This window comes from Anthonomus grandis, chromosome 1, assembly GCF_022605725.1.
Source record: "Anthonomus grandis grandis chromosome 1, icAntGran1.3, whole genome shotgun sequence".
NCBI lineage: Eukaryota > Metazoa > Arthropoda > Insecta > Coleoptera > Curculionidae > Anthonomus > Anthonomus grandis.
The window spans coordinates 17158638-17173418 of NC_065546.1; the positions used below are offsets into that span (position 1 = coordinate 17158638).

Here is a 14781-nt window from a genome sequence, read left to right on the forward strand (position 1 = left end):
TACTTAAATCAAACTACTAAATTAGTATACCCAAAAGTAACAAAAAATAACCCAAACATTTAGAACGTTGAATTTCAGTTCTTGATATTGCTTTTCTTTAAAATATAGGATCAAAGTAAAGCAATTAAATGATAATATTTCTACCTATATTAGACTAATGCACTAATACTAATTTTCGTAATTTTTTTTGCCAGTAAACCAAAATTCTCATCATAGATTAAGTGAAAAAGAATTTTAGAATTATTGCTGTTTATTTAAATACTATTAAATATACATATATATGTTTAATATTCATATTTCGCATATGCTCAGATGGCTATATTACTAAATAAACCAACTAAAAGGGAAAAAACAGCAAATATATAAATCAATTTTTAAACGCCAGCTAGCCAGTTGCAAAATCCGTTTTTGGGTATATATGTGCAAATTAATATTTATGAGCTACACTTAATTGCACTTTTGAGAGGCCATAAAATTAACTTTTAAAATTACTTTACGTATTAAATTTACTCTATATAGTGTTTTATAGATTAACTATAGAAAAAAAATATTGGTATGTCTACATCTCTATAAGTGAAAACTTCATTAGATAAGTTTTACAGAAGCAATTTACCCCAATCCCTAGAGACTGTAAAAGTAAGTCTCGAGGTGATAGAACTATTTGTTAAATAAAATAAATAACTCCTGCCTTGGTTCCGATAGGAACATAAATAACTTAGACAAGTTTTAAAAGGCCTTCGAGGAAATTCAGGGAGTTTTTACGAATGCAGAAAATTTTTTTCTTATTTAAGGGTTGCTCTAAATAAAATTACATATTAGAACAATAAGTTTGACTACTTTTTTATACTTTGTTTTGCCCTGGGGCTTTTTCATTTATTATATTTTAATTGCAGGCACAAAGGATTCCTCAAAGACTGTCCCAATGGATTACTAACAGAACAAGTAAGATTTTTTTTTAGTAAATATGAATCATTTATTAATAAACTGGTCTTTTTAGGGTTTCATTAAAATCTACAAACAATTCTTCCCACAAGGAGATCCGTCAAAGTTTGCCTCGCTAGTGTTCAGGGTATTTGATGAGAATAATGTAAGTATAAACCACATACAATGTCGAAGACACCCGTTTTTAATATCTCGTAAGGTCTGACAGTGATTATATTACAAAATATTGAGGCTTATCCAGACATTTTTTACATTTTTTATCATTATTATTATGGTAAGGCATTAAGGGAAAATCTCCCTGCCATATAAATTTCAAATATCTATATATTTTTTAATACAGGAGTGAAAGTTAAATTATCGATCATACCACTCGAGATACTCAATCTGAGATTTCTTTAAAAGATAATGAAAGGAACATATTAAATTTTTTATTTAGTGGTCTACCAAGCTTGTCCTAATAATATATGCGTTTTTTGTAATCCAATTAATTCTAACAAACTAAACTATAGGATATCAAATAGTCACTTAGAATAGTCACATAGAAGCAATAAGTGTCATTGCTTTGACAATCTCTTAAGCCTTGATGATGGCCTACGGCCGAAACGATAGATAGCAAGTTTTTAATTTAATATATGCTGAATAAAAGTAGTATCTTTTATTTATATTTTACTCTAATCCAATCTCACATGATCTATAAATTTATTCAAAAACAAATTATTAACAATATAGAGGAATTATCGTGTTCTCTCCCCTTTCCCTATATTTTGCTCATAAACGCCTATAAAATCGACAATATCTAACCAAAATTATAATCAAAATTTTTTTACCATTTATATTAATTATCATAATCCTACAGTGTATTAATGGTGATTTTTAATCTTCTAGATGATTATTTCAAATTTTAAAATCTTTAATATTATTTGGACCAGATCCAGTCTAGTATAAAAAGCTATTACTAATACAGGATGAAAACATTTGTTATTATTACTTAGTAAGCAGTAATCTGCCTAATGGCCTAATATGCCTACACTATACCTACATTACAGGGGATTTTCACCGACTTTGCAGATAAAATCGATCTGCAAACAACCATATAAGTGCAAAAATTGCAGAAGGGTTGAAAACTAACAAGGCTATGGGTCCTGATAGAATTCCGTCAAGAGTATTAAAAACGTGAGGTCGTGCTAATGCCACCGTCATGCCAGCTCTATTTTTTCTGCAGACTAAAAACGATGGCTTTACTTGATTTAATCAGTACTCAAAAAAGGAAAAAACACGGCCCATCAATTATGAATTCATTGCTGTGGTTCCGGCAATCGCCAAGTTAATGGACAAACTCAACTAGCACATTTTAAAATACTTGAAGTAGACCAACATTATTAGAGATCGTCAGTACGTTTCTCGAAAACACTGATCTACTGGCAATCTATTGGCCTATGTTATGCATGTTTGGTTCGAGGCTATCGAGAAATATTGTGAATTTAATAGGATCAAGCATGAAAACTTGTTAAAGAAACTGTATTCTCATGGTTTGTCTCCTCGAAAATCGATTCATCCGAGTTTTCATTTATTGCAGAGGTTTCAAATTAACGTGGGTATTCTTCAAGGATGCATCTTGCTCCGTATCCTTTTCGTTATTCCCAATGACCTTCTCGACAAGACTTTTAAGCAACTTTACAGATTTGCTACAGTACAATGATGTCTTCCTTCAAGTTACCTAACTAGATGACTTCAGCCGATATCCATAGCCATCGGCGTCGCCAAATAACGACTAATAATGCCGACACTATTTGATGTGGGATGAGTTCAACCTAATTCACTTTTTAATAAACCTAAAATCCAGGCTGCTGTTAGGCTGAAAATTTCCTATTTTGAAAATGTGTGTAAACTTGACAACAAAGAATCGATGAATGTTTTTGTAAACAAAACACCCCACTTACCCATAAGCAGATGTTGAACTTAAACAAATTCATTGTTTACTAATTCTAGTCTTTCAATTTTCTATGGTGTTAAGTATACAAAAAAATTAAACTTCAAAATTTTTCTACACTTTACTTAATTTCTTTGCTTCTTTTTTCAAATTTTAATATTAACACATTAACTTAATAATAAATTTTCCTGATAAAATTTGGCAAAAATTCTGATTCAAAATGATAAAATTTCCCCATCAATTTACGTTAAAGCACTTTAAAATTTCCAGTATATTAGGAAAGCTTTCGGCAAAATTTGCAGAGTAGCCATTAAAATTCAGATCCTCTTATATTTAAGGTAAAAAATGGAATAAGTTTGGCCTAGTGTAATCGCTAGTTTTCAGTAGTTTCATTTTACGCCTGGAGTTTCGAAAACTGGGTCAATTGTTAAGCTCTGCGGTGTAATTTTTATTCATCTGCTTAAATAATATATTAGGGAGTTTTCTAAAATTTAATATATATTTAAATGCTCAAATGGTAATCTATAACAAATCAACCATAAAACTCTTTCTATAATGCATTTTGAAAGGTTTTTAAAGTTTCATTATAAACACTCATAGATTAATAACATAAAATTTAAGGCATTTTAAAGTGCATGAAAGTGCTCTAAGGTAATTGGCTAGATTCAAGAGACATCAACTTAAGTAATAAAATTTTATTGATTTTTCTTCGTTTTAAAAAGAGTTTTTGAATTAACTTGGCATATATAATTGGGAATAATTTTTTAGACTGGCATTACAGTATGTTCATATGGTGCTCCGTCTTTTACGAAGCAGAATAAACATGATACGTCAAAAACGGATATGTTGTTCATGGCATCGGCGCTTCAACTCATTCTAATGAGCCGGATGCGAGATGATGAATTAAAAATTTTCTACTATTTTCGTATGTCTATAGTCTTTCTATGATCTTCTCCAGAGGTTAAAAGAGAATTTGAAAAAACAGGATACCAACATGAGAAAAGCTATCAGCCCTGAAGAGAAATTGGCAATATGTTCCACGGATAGAGCAGATTTCTTAAAAATTTTCTTCGCATTAATAGTTTTTACCCAGGCATCTCTTATTTGTGTCCATCTCTTAATTACACATTTTCCTAAATCAAAACATATAATTAGAAACCAACCGAAATGTTTTTGATGTAGTTTCTCATAAATATATATGACTTAACACTTAAACTACAGGAGCTGGAGCTAGCCATACACCATAGCATCGAGCAAGAAAAAATGCAAGCTTGGATTTGAAAACCACTTGGAAGGCATGCTCACGAGGTTCAACAAGAGTACGTCGCCATAGCGGGGTCAAAGTGCTGGTTGACTTCGGGACAGCTTTTTCCCGAAACTATTAGGTTTCTTGCGGTTATCCAAAATCAAGTAATACCAACAAGATATTATTTAAAGTTTGTCGTAGCCCGACGTCGTTACCCGACGGTACAAAGTGATGTAGGTATGGATGTGAGACAACGGAGTCCATTCAGCATGTCACCGGTGGATGTCAAACATTTGCACCAACGGAATATAAAGAACGGTATGATCTAGTTAAAAAAGATACTGCATCAAGAGCTCGCAGAAAAGCTAGCTCTTTTCAGCAGTACCATATTATAACTATAAGCCGGAACCAGTTCTTGAAAATGAGCAACAGAAATTGTATTGGGATCGCACTGTACTTACAGACAAACCACCCAACAATAGGCCTGACCTAATGCTAATCGATTACATTTCTAGGCGGACAACCCTTATTGATGTAGCTGCTAATAGTAATAATCTAAGAGCGAAACATAAATCGAATCAGAATCGCGATCTAGAAAACCAGGTACGAAGACAATGGGAAATGAGAGAAGTGCAGGCAATCCCAATTATTGTGTCAACAACAAGAAAAATACCAAAGAGCCTGATCAAAAATGACATTGCTCAACTTTAAGGAAAGCATTTATAAGCTACTGCTGAAATTGACGCTATTACCCACATCTCGAATCGTTAAGAAGTTCATTGGAAACGCAGATAACGTCAACTAGTTTAAAAAAAATATCATGTAATTTAAGTTTAAGTGTATTATTTGTAAATAAAGGAAAAAATAATAGAGTTCGATAACATGAAAAGGACTCTATCAGAGCTTCATCCTTCTGATATCTGCGATAAGTGAATGATTCTCTCTTCCCCAGGGGGGAATGCGATTGCCGTTTGCCATGAAATCTAATAATAATAATAATGCGGACTCTGCAACGACAACACATAGACTATTTAGCACCTTGTGACGCATTTCTACGGTTTTCTATGGTTTTAGTCAGTGTTTTAGATTTGATTTTCCATCAGTTATCTCAGGCGCCACCGTTTATAATGTGGTCGAGGGCCCACGTGCCTACCGAATAGTTTTTGACAGTGAAGAAAAGAAGAAACAGAGTTAATTTTTATTATAATGCCAACTTTCAATGGGAAATAAGAAAAATTCACAGGTTTATTTTAAATGAATAGTTCTATTCCAAAAAGCTTAATTAACTAAGGAATAAAAATTGGACGTTGAAGACTTACATTAAGATGCATGAGAATGGGACTAAAACTGGATCGACACAAACATTAAAATCACATGATTACAATACTTCGATAATTGTTATGTATACAAGAACTGAGAACAAAAGAACAATATAAATTTTCAAAAGATAGGGTGCGTCTTATTTAAAATATGATACCCGTAATTTGCAAAAATAGACTTTAATAAGTTGGCTACAGATGGCGGTACTAGAAATTATACTCATAAATAAAATATAAATGTTTTTGACTCTTTGATATGAGAGAATGAAAAGGGTTTATAAATTAGATTAAAATTTAATGAATTAAAAAAGTGTGTGGATGGATGATTTTTTCAATTATTGACACATGTAATATCATTATTCTGTATAGCTCTATTGATCTCTAAAATTTCTAGTAAATGTAGCTTATTACTTTTGTGGCAGAAATGTAAATATTTGGTGTCTAAAAAAGGATCGAAGTTATGGTTATTGAGATGAATGTGTCTAGGAAAATTAGATTTTATATTTGAAGGGCAAAGATTGCGTTTTCTAGCCTTTTCGATTTCTTTAAAATGTCAAGTAACAGGAGTGGAGAATTTTCTACCGGTTTGGCCGTTTTTTTTATATTCTAGATATTATTATTCTTTATTTTAATTGAATATTTAATATTATAATAATAAGCATATTCTAAATGTATCTGTACAGCCATAATCATTAAAATATGAAATAAATTACCTAAGTAAAATATATTATTGTAAAAACAAAATATAAAACTATAATATAGATTTTATTTCTCAATTCAATTCAAAACTATTTTATTCTGCTAATACAACTAAGTAAAAAAATAAATTATTAAATGAATAAACAGTTAGAGCACTTTCACAGTCTTGCAACATTGTTTAACTATGGAAAAGAAGACATCTTCTAAGGCAAGTAGTGCGCCAGCGCGTAGCGTTTCTTCTAAATTCTATTTCTGATGCAACAAATAAAAAAAACTGTCGCATAAAAAAGAAAGAATTATATTATATTTAGCAAGTTTGAACCTTAGGGATGTAAATAGGATACCATAATCACTATGCCGGAGGTTCTAGCAAACACATTTTTAGAGCAGGATATTGCACCAAAATATAGTGGTGTGATTTATGATTGCTATAGTAAGTATCTTTTTGTCCCCAATGAGATTAAAGTAAATTTTATATCCTTGATATTTTTTGTGATATTGTAAATTAGATATAAAACAACAATTTCTTTAAGGGTATATTTAAGCACTTGTACGTAAAAAAGTGCAGTGCAATAAAAAGTTAAATTGAATTCTGAAGAATGCACTTTTGAAAAACGCAGTATTGTAATTAAGTAGAATAAATAGGTGTTTAATTATTTTTTCAGACAGATAAATAAATAATAAATAAAAAAATATAAAAGGTAATAAATCATTTGCTTGGTGCTTTTTCATCCTGACTGAACACCTGGTATATTTGTATTTACATAAAAAAAACTTTTTGATCGTAAATTAGAGAGTTAATGATTAAGAAATTTTTTAGTGGGGTCACAAATTATAATAATATACTCGCAAAATTCAGCTCAAATAAGTTTCTAACAAAATATGTCGCCAAATTGTCCTTTATGTAAATATTTTTAGAAAGAATCGTATTTCGTTTCTATTTTGTTTTTAACCTGCACAATTTCACCCAACAATCCAATAAACTTATTATTTTAATATGCACCAATAATTTGATATTTCCTAATGAAAATTCAATACCGAAAAGCACTGGAAGCTTATTTATAAACAATGCCCGTTGGGGGATTCGAAGTCATTAGTGTCGATATACCAGGCTACACGCTAAAATAGCGTAGGCACGCCTGTGAAATGACAATGCTCCCTACGATTCTGAGGCACGTGATGTGGGTGGTTTAGAATGTTTAGATGAACTTACACGTCTAGATTTATGAGAGGGAAGTGGCTAAAAGGCACTCGGGGGATGTTTGTGCTTTATAGCGATGTGTTTGATAGATGTGTAGGCGTAACTAAAGAATACTAACTTTATCGCCATACTGTAAATTACTTTTTCCACTACCGTGCGTAAAGTACTCCGTTGAAGAAAAACTTAATAAAAAGTAATTTTACGTTTAATTTTTAATTAGGGAATTATGAGAATTATTAAACAGTTTCCTATTCTTAAAAAAAAGGATCATTTTACACACTTGTTACATTGTTACATAAATAACCATTTTAAATTTATTCAATTATAATGCGAAAAAGAATTAATAAGTGATGCTTATGGTGCTCATCCTATTATCTATTTTACCCAGCCTAACATTTTGCTGTCCTGCACTCTCTTTTACTGCTTTGATATTTAGTTCTCTTAAGTCTAGTGTACCATTCCTAAATATATGTTGTCCTCCTCGAAACATTTTTTTGCATGTAAATGCAGGTTATGTTTCTAGTTCCTTTTTGGCAAAATTACCATGTGTTACATTCTAAGCTGAGTTGCCATGTTCACGTTCTCAATGTGTTCCTCCTAAAAGCCTCTAGAGGTTTTATCGTGGATGAAAAATTTTATTTCAAAAACACCGTGTCCTATTCGACTGTGGCATTTCTGTCCAATAAATTTGGTATTGTCTCTTAATATAGGTTAATAATCACCCTTAATGCATGTGCTGGTTCAATAACTCAGATCCTTCTCTAGCACGTTCATTCGTTTTCTCATTTTCTAGTACACCACTCTGTCCTGCTATCTAAATATATAAATTTTATATTTTTACGGTTTCCCATGTTTTTAAGCTCCATATTAGCTTCTATAAACTCTAGCATTTATTAGACTGAAATTTCATAAAATATTAAATAAATATCTTGTATGTGCGTTTTATTTACCAGCTCAACTTTCTTTGCCCGCAGAGTGTGAAGAAAAAATTAGAATTATCTCAGGGAATCAAATGATTTGATATCTTCTCTAATGTTTTGGGTTTCTGAAGTCCTATCAAATTGAATGAAAAATTATTATTTGCCATCCTCTGTTTCTTAGTTCGATTTCAACAAACAAGTGAATTGTCGGTAGATTCAGAGCTCCCGTGAATGCTGTTTTTATTGCATGGCGTATCCTAGCTATTTTCCCCAGTTTTTATCTTCATGCTTTAATTTGCAATATATTTTACCATCACGCCAAAGCTGCAGCTTAATTGGCTGCAATAACCTGGTGCAGATTTCTATCATAGGTCCATATGCAGTTTTCTATCATAGGTTGTGATATGTGCATGCATTCATCTAAGTATTATAAGAATAGTTTTCCGCACGCGTGATTATTATATCCAAATGTTGGATCCTATTTAACTTGACTCCAGGATTACCGCTGAGTATTAAAGTTCTCCCAATGAGGGAATACGTCTCTACGTTGCAGTTCTAGTAGTTCCTCCGATTTCTGCCTATTGCTAAATGACGCTAAGCGTGAATTTAAGAGAACTCTTGATATTTTATATTCTGACAATATTTAGAGCGAATTTTATTAATTCTCTCACTGCTGAAAAATTTTCCAAGGCTACTATGTCCGAATTATCTGCATATCCAGTAATACTTGTTTAGCTTTCTTTACTTATAAGAACTGCTGATTTAATGCTTTGGTCCATAAAATATTTATTAATTTCACAAACATTCATGTATTGCACGCGGTGTAATTTTCTTTTCACAATTCGATGCTTACTCGAATAAGAACTCTCGAATATACCTATTGGCCAGTTCATCTTTTTGAAAACTGCCTTATTTCTTTGATCATCTCTGTGGCAGGATATTAAAATGATTTCAGGATAGTGAACGCGAAATAAATTATTAAATTGATCAGAGTGTGGTTTCCTGTAAGTATTGTTGTTTTACAAACTGAATTTATAGTTGATATTTGTTGTTAAGTGCGAATCTTCTGAATTCTAGCATACTCTGGGGTACTTTCTATTTTTTCACAGTACTCTCTCTAATAAACTCTTCTCGCTCACCCATTAATAAATTTATAATCAGCTTATTCCATAACAAAAAAAAAAGTTTTATATCAGTACTGGCAAAAAGAAAAATTATTTTTCCACTCTTGAGAAATCATTAGACAGAATCCGCCTTTGAAACATTTTTAATACAGATTTTAAATTTTTTCGAGGTTTTTTAAACTGAGACTTGAAACAATGTCATAAAGATATTTAAACATAACCTTTAGAGATGAGATTTGTCAATAATTCATCTCAAGGTCATTAGTGGATTCAACCCAACGTTCTAATAACGTTTTTTTCGTATTTTTTTATTTTTTGTGATACTGGTGTCCTCTCCTCTTGCAGATGCTTATACTATTAGTGCAACATGTATTTGAAACTTTATGTTAGGAGCGACCGAAAACGAATTATGTTTCTAATTTTTAATAAATGTTGTAAATCTTAACTTTGTTAAGATTCCTTAATGTGAAAATATTTTCTCATTTTATTATTCTAGGGAAAACTGCTGTCTAGCTTCTTCGTCAAATGGAAGGAGACATAATTGTGTCATTAGAGAGTATTTTTTAGTGAAGTGAATGTATTTTTTTAATCTTAATCGAAGGGCTACAGTTTATATTTATCGATCTAAGGTATAAATTAAGAAAACTTGTACAATACAAAATATATATCTATTTATTTGCGAAACCTAAAAAGTCGAATAGTTATTCAGTATGGCAAGTGTAAACTATGAAATGTCTTTGGTGTCTTTACGTAAACTTAATTTCCTTCTTAGTAGGTAGATTCACTAACTAACCATCTTACTAGCCATGAACCCTAAGCTATTGAAACAACACACGACATGACGACCGATCATAACTTTGTATAGACTTTTATACTCATAAAGGTAGGTTACTCATAAGGGCCTTTTCGGATCTTCGCTTAGTCACTAATAGTTTTGGGTTAGTGCGAGTATATACGATCCGGTTTCAACGGATGCGGTAGAAACAGATGCATTTTAGATATATTTGTGGTCTTGAGGCAGAAGATCTTTTGCGAGAGTCAGTATAACGTAAACATTGAAGGTATCCTTATTTTGAAATGGCTGTAGAAAAAAAATCGACAAATTTTATACAAATATTCGGCAGTATAGTGATACGTTTTATAATTATTACAGAATGTTTAAAAAATCATTTGGCGTATTGTTAAATATGTTAAAACAAGATATTTAATGTAATAATTTAGGTGAAAATGCTTAAAAACGCGCGTTACAACCGGAACGTGTATATCGACTTAAATACGTGTATTGGTTAGGGCCATCCCGTCGTCCGTCATCCGCTGCTACCGCAGCAAGCTGCGTTTCTTTTCCGTCAATGCGGTGCTAACGCATCGTGTATCATCTCCTATTTAACCCTATGTGTTGTCGTACCAACGCGGTACTGCAGCGTTTCTACCGCATCCGTTGAAACCGGATCGTGTATACCCGCACTTAGCTTAAACCAGAGGCTCCGCTCACGTGGTATCAGATGTTGGCAAGATCGACAGTTTGCATTCCAAATATATGAATTTGTAAATAATGTGAAGATGACATGGTGGTAATGCCGTCATCTAGTGTTAAATGTTTTCCATTTTATTGATTTTACTTGCGTAGTTCGCACATGGCAGCAAGGATGCCCCGTGCACAGCCAATTGTCATTGCAAAATTAATAGCAAGTTTGCGAATAAAATTATGCTTATAATCTTCCGAAGGTACTAATGAAACTAAAACTGCAAATTTTTAAGCGATTTTTTATTGTGGATGTAAGTTATAGACAAACACAGCCACAGACATTCTTATTTATATACAAGGTGACGAATTTAAAAATTTGATATCGCCATATTAGGAACGAAATACAGATAACAGTTACTATAAAATGAAGGGGGAACTAAAACTAGCATATTATCTTATCGTTATCTGCAATCGGTTGGACAGGGTGAAACACAGCCCTAAAATCTAGTGTTGAAGATTCTGCAAAATGCCGTAAAATGATATCATAAAAAGCCATATTTTAGAAAATCCTTCTTTGCCTAACGAATACAATAAATGAACTCATTTTTGAAAGCTTTTATTAATATCTAATATGTTTAAATCGATGGCTATCAATATACTGGCATCTTTCTTAAGAATTGGATATGTCAATCGCCTAGGTATTTAGCATTGGCTTATTTACTATGGCTTATTTGTCTAAAACAAAACCTTAATAGCCAAATTAAAAAAAACTGGTTCTGTAACGAATAAATAAAGAAATAAAAAGAAAAATTCAACTTTACCAACTCATCAAGCAGGTGTAGCAACTGAGTTGTCTCATGAATCAATAATAAAGATTTTAAAATTTCTTATCCTTATAAACTGCAAATATTGCAAGAACTTGGTAACGACGCCGAGGACCCTGACAGAAGAATCCAGTTTTCTAAAATAATGACAGACAAAATTTCGGCAGAACCTCGACTAGTTAAAAATATTTACTGCAGTGGTGAATGTACCCTTTATTTAAATGGGCGTGTTAATAATCAAAACTGTCGTTACTGGAATAATGAGAATGAACGCGTATTTAGAGAATGGCATATCCAGTAGCTCTAGAAAATTAATATTTGGGCTGGTATATTTTGAGATGTTATTATCGGCCCAATATTAATATCAGGCAATTTAAATGGCGACTGTATCCTGAAATGCTTTACTATACAGTTCCAGAGAAACATTTGTACGTAAAGAATTGGAAAGTAAGCTAATCATCTTTAAAGTAAAGGAAATAATTTTCAACATTTAATTAAATAATAATAAAAATTAAAGTTGTGTTTGTATTTATTGTTTTTCTTGATAAACAGAGAAGGTATTTTTCTATTTTCAGCGTTTTTTTTTTGTTCAGTTTTTCGTTCTCAATAAATGACCGTTTTAAGTTTTAAATTGTTACCCTGTATATACAGGAGTATATATAAGGCAACCTTTTAGAGATCCTCGAAATTAATTAAGCCATAAAATCACCAGATTTTGTTTGTGTCAATGAGCAGACTAAGTTTGATAGCAATCTATTTTTTAACTCCTTAAGTACACGCAACCTTCCGACTTCCAATAAATAAATAATATCCTTTCTAAGAAATACTTATCAATCATACCTCCCCCTCCACCTTTCTTTTTAATTTTACTCTTTTCTTAAATAACCTCTTCTCCCTGCGTTACTATAGTACTCTGTCGATGTTCAATAGTAATTCGAGATTATTCGCCTTTATCGTTATAGTTTTATCTTTTACGTTCAAACCTTAGTTTAACTGCGTTTAAGGTTTTTTAAAACTCTGACTTTTATTTGTAATTTCGCTAATTTTTGTTGTACCTTTTAATTTTAACTTACTGTTCGTTATTTCAATGTGTTTCTATGAAAAGAAAAAATAAATTTTAGAGTCTGATGATGATGAGTGAACTCATGGAAATGCATAACTCTTGATAAAAGATTGGCTTTTTCATTTGTGGAGAAAAGTTGAGAGAATTATAAAGCTTAAGTCTGTACAGCGCAAATTTTTGAAATATTCAGCATTCAAAGAGGATGATGTTTATCTTGGTAGAGGACTAAACAATGATTTTTTATTAGATAGGTTTGGAATGGTATCCTTGCAAACCAGAAGGTATATATCAGGAATTACCTTTTTATACAAACTCTTAAATAATAAAATTAATTGCACCGAGTTACTAAATCAAATTAGGTATATAATTCCCAGGTTAAACGCTGTGGCGTTAACTTTACAGTGTTACTATTTTGCCAAGAGTTTGCAGACGGTAGCTCAGAATTATTGGAGGCTTGGGATTGTTCGAAGGTTCACTTATGACTGGCTATTAAAGAATCTAAACTTGATTATAACTATTAAATAAGAGGGCGCCCCTTAGTTTTTTTTTTATAAATGAAAGAAAACTAAGAAAAAGACTTGGTATATAGGTTATAATTAACAAGTTTTTAGTATATATTTGTATTACGCAGGGGAAAGTTCATGAACCTTTTTACCTAAGGCATATCAGCCTTAATTGTGTTATATAAACTTAATTACCAAAAATGTACTTCGCTCACCATATTGTCACGAAACTATTAATGCCAACGAGAATATGATTACTGAGTTACAACGTGAATATGAGACTTACGATTCGACTTTCTTCGACAACGACTCAACTCGACTGTGTACAGCTACTCTTGGGCGGTAATTTATCAACACGAATCTGGAGAGAGAGCCATAATAAGCTTTACAGAATTATGCAAAATAAGAGTAACTCGTAAGCGTTCTTATTTCGATTGACTGATTGACTATCACTCCCGACTCGACTTACATACTACATTTCGGCGACAGTTCTAGCTTGACTGTGGCAGCAATTCCAATTGACTTTGACTCTGTAACTTTTTCCACCTTGTATATTTAGTGGACTCAAAAGTGCTCAATAAGTGTATATTTCCTCAAAAAAGATTCTGGCTTCTGCCATCCCTAGAAACTTTTAGAAATTGATGAGATCTTTAAAACTGCAAACATAAACCGAATAGAAATAAATACATCTTGATGATAGAAAAAGGTGTTGGGTCATTTCTCAATACTTATAATATACTAACGCTATATAAGTGCAAACTCAAAAAAGTTCGTCAAAATAAACATGAACATAAATCATAATATTAGAAATAACTGCGAAAATGTCAATGTCATCATCAAAGGTTCTCTTTAATTCTTTTTTGGTAACCTTTAGGTATATCCGACAATTATCGCAGTTTTTAGTAAGTAATTCTTTTTAGTTGACTTTTGGTTTAAATGATAATTAGTTGCTGTAATTTGATTATTGATTTAAATACGATAATCGATGAACCTTTATTTAAAAACAAATTTTAAAACTGAGGCCTAATTTCTGCTGTGTTAAGCTTTATTTACATCGTGTTCCAACTAATAAATATTTTTAGTTGTATACAAGTTGTGAAATAGAGCGTAATGCTAAAAAAGCCTTCTTTTTACGGCTTTTAGTTAACTTCAATACCGTTCCAACATTATTTGTGCATTAAAGAACATTAAGACTCTCAGATATTACGGGATTTTAAAAAGAGTAATGTATTAATTTTTTTATTTTTTATTTATTTCTTGTCTAAAATTCTAAAGTTAAAAAAAATATTTTTAGGATGGATCAATAGAATTTGAGGAATTCATCAGGGCACTTTCAGTGACGTCAAGAGGAAACCTGGACGAAAAACTACACTGTAAGTATTTAATACACAAATGACTTATTTGCAAATCGAAACATAAAAAGGACTACTTATATTTTATGCTAACTTTATTTAGCTTAAAAAAGCTAACAGCCTAAACCTAAAAATATCAAAGATACCGAAATTAATAATTTTACCAAATTTAGGAATGTTGGGTTTGAAATAT

General features: G+C 31.5%; 1 protein-coding gene across 1 annotated transcript in view; it reads left to right on the top strand.

Moving 5' to 3' along the window:
* LOC126745200 (frequenin-1) overlaps nt 1-14781 on the top strand; it is a 523266-nt gene that overhangs the window by 296026 nt on the left and 212459 nt on the right. Inside the window, exons 3-5 of the mRNA XM_050452943.1 lie at nt 894-942; nt 998-1087; nt 14531-14609. Coding sequence (XP_050308900.1) covers nt 894-942; nt 998-1087; nt 14531-14609 — 218 coding nt within the window. The remainder of the gene's footprint in view (nt 1-893; nt 943-997; nt 1088-14530; nt 14610-14781) is intronic.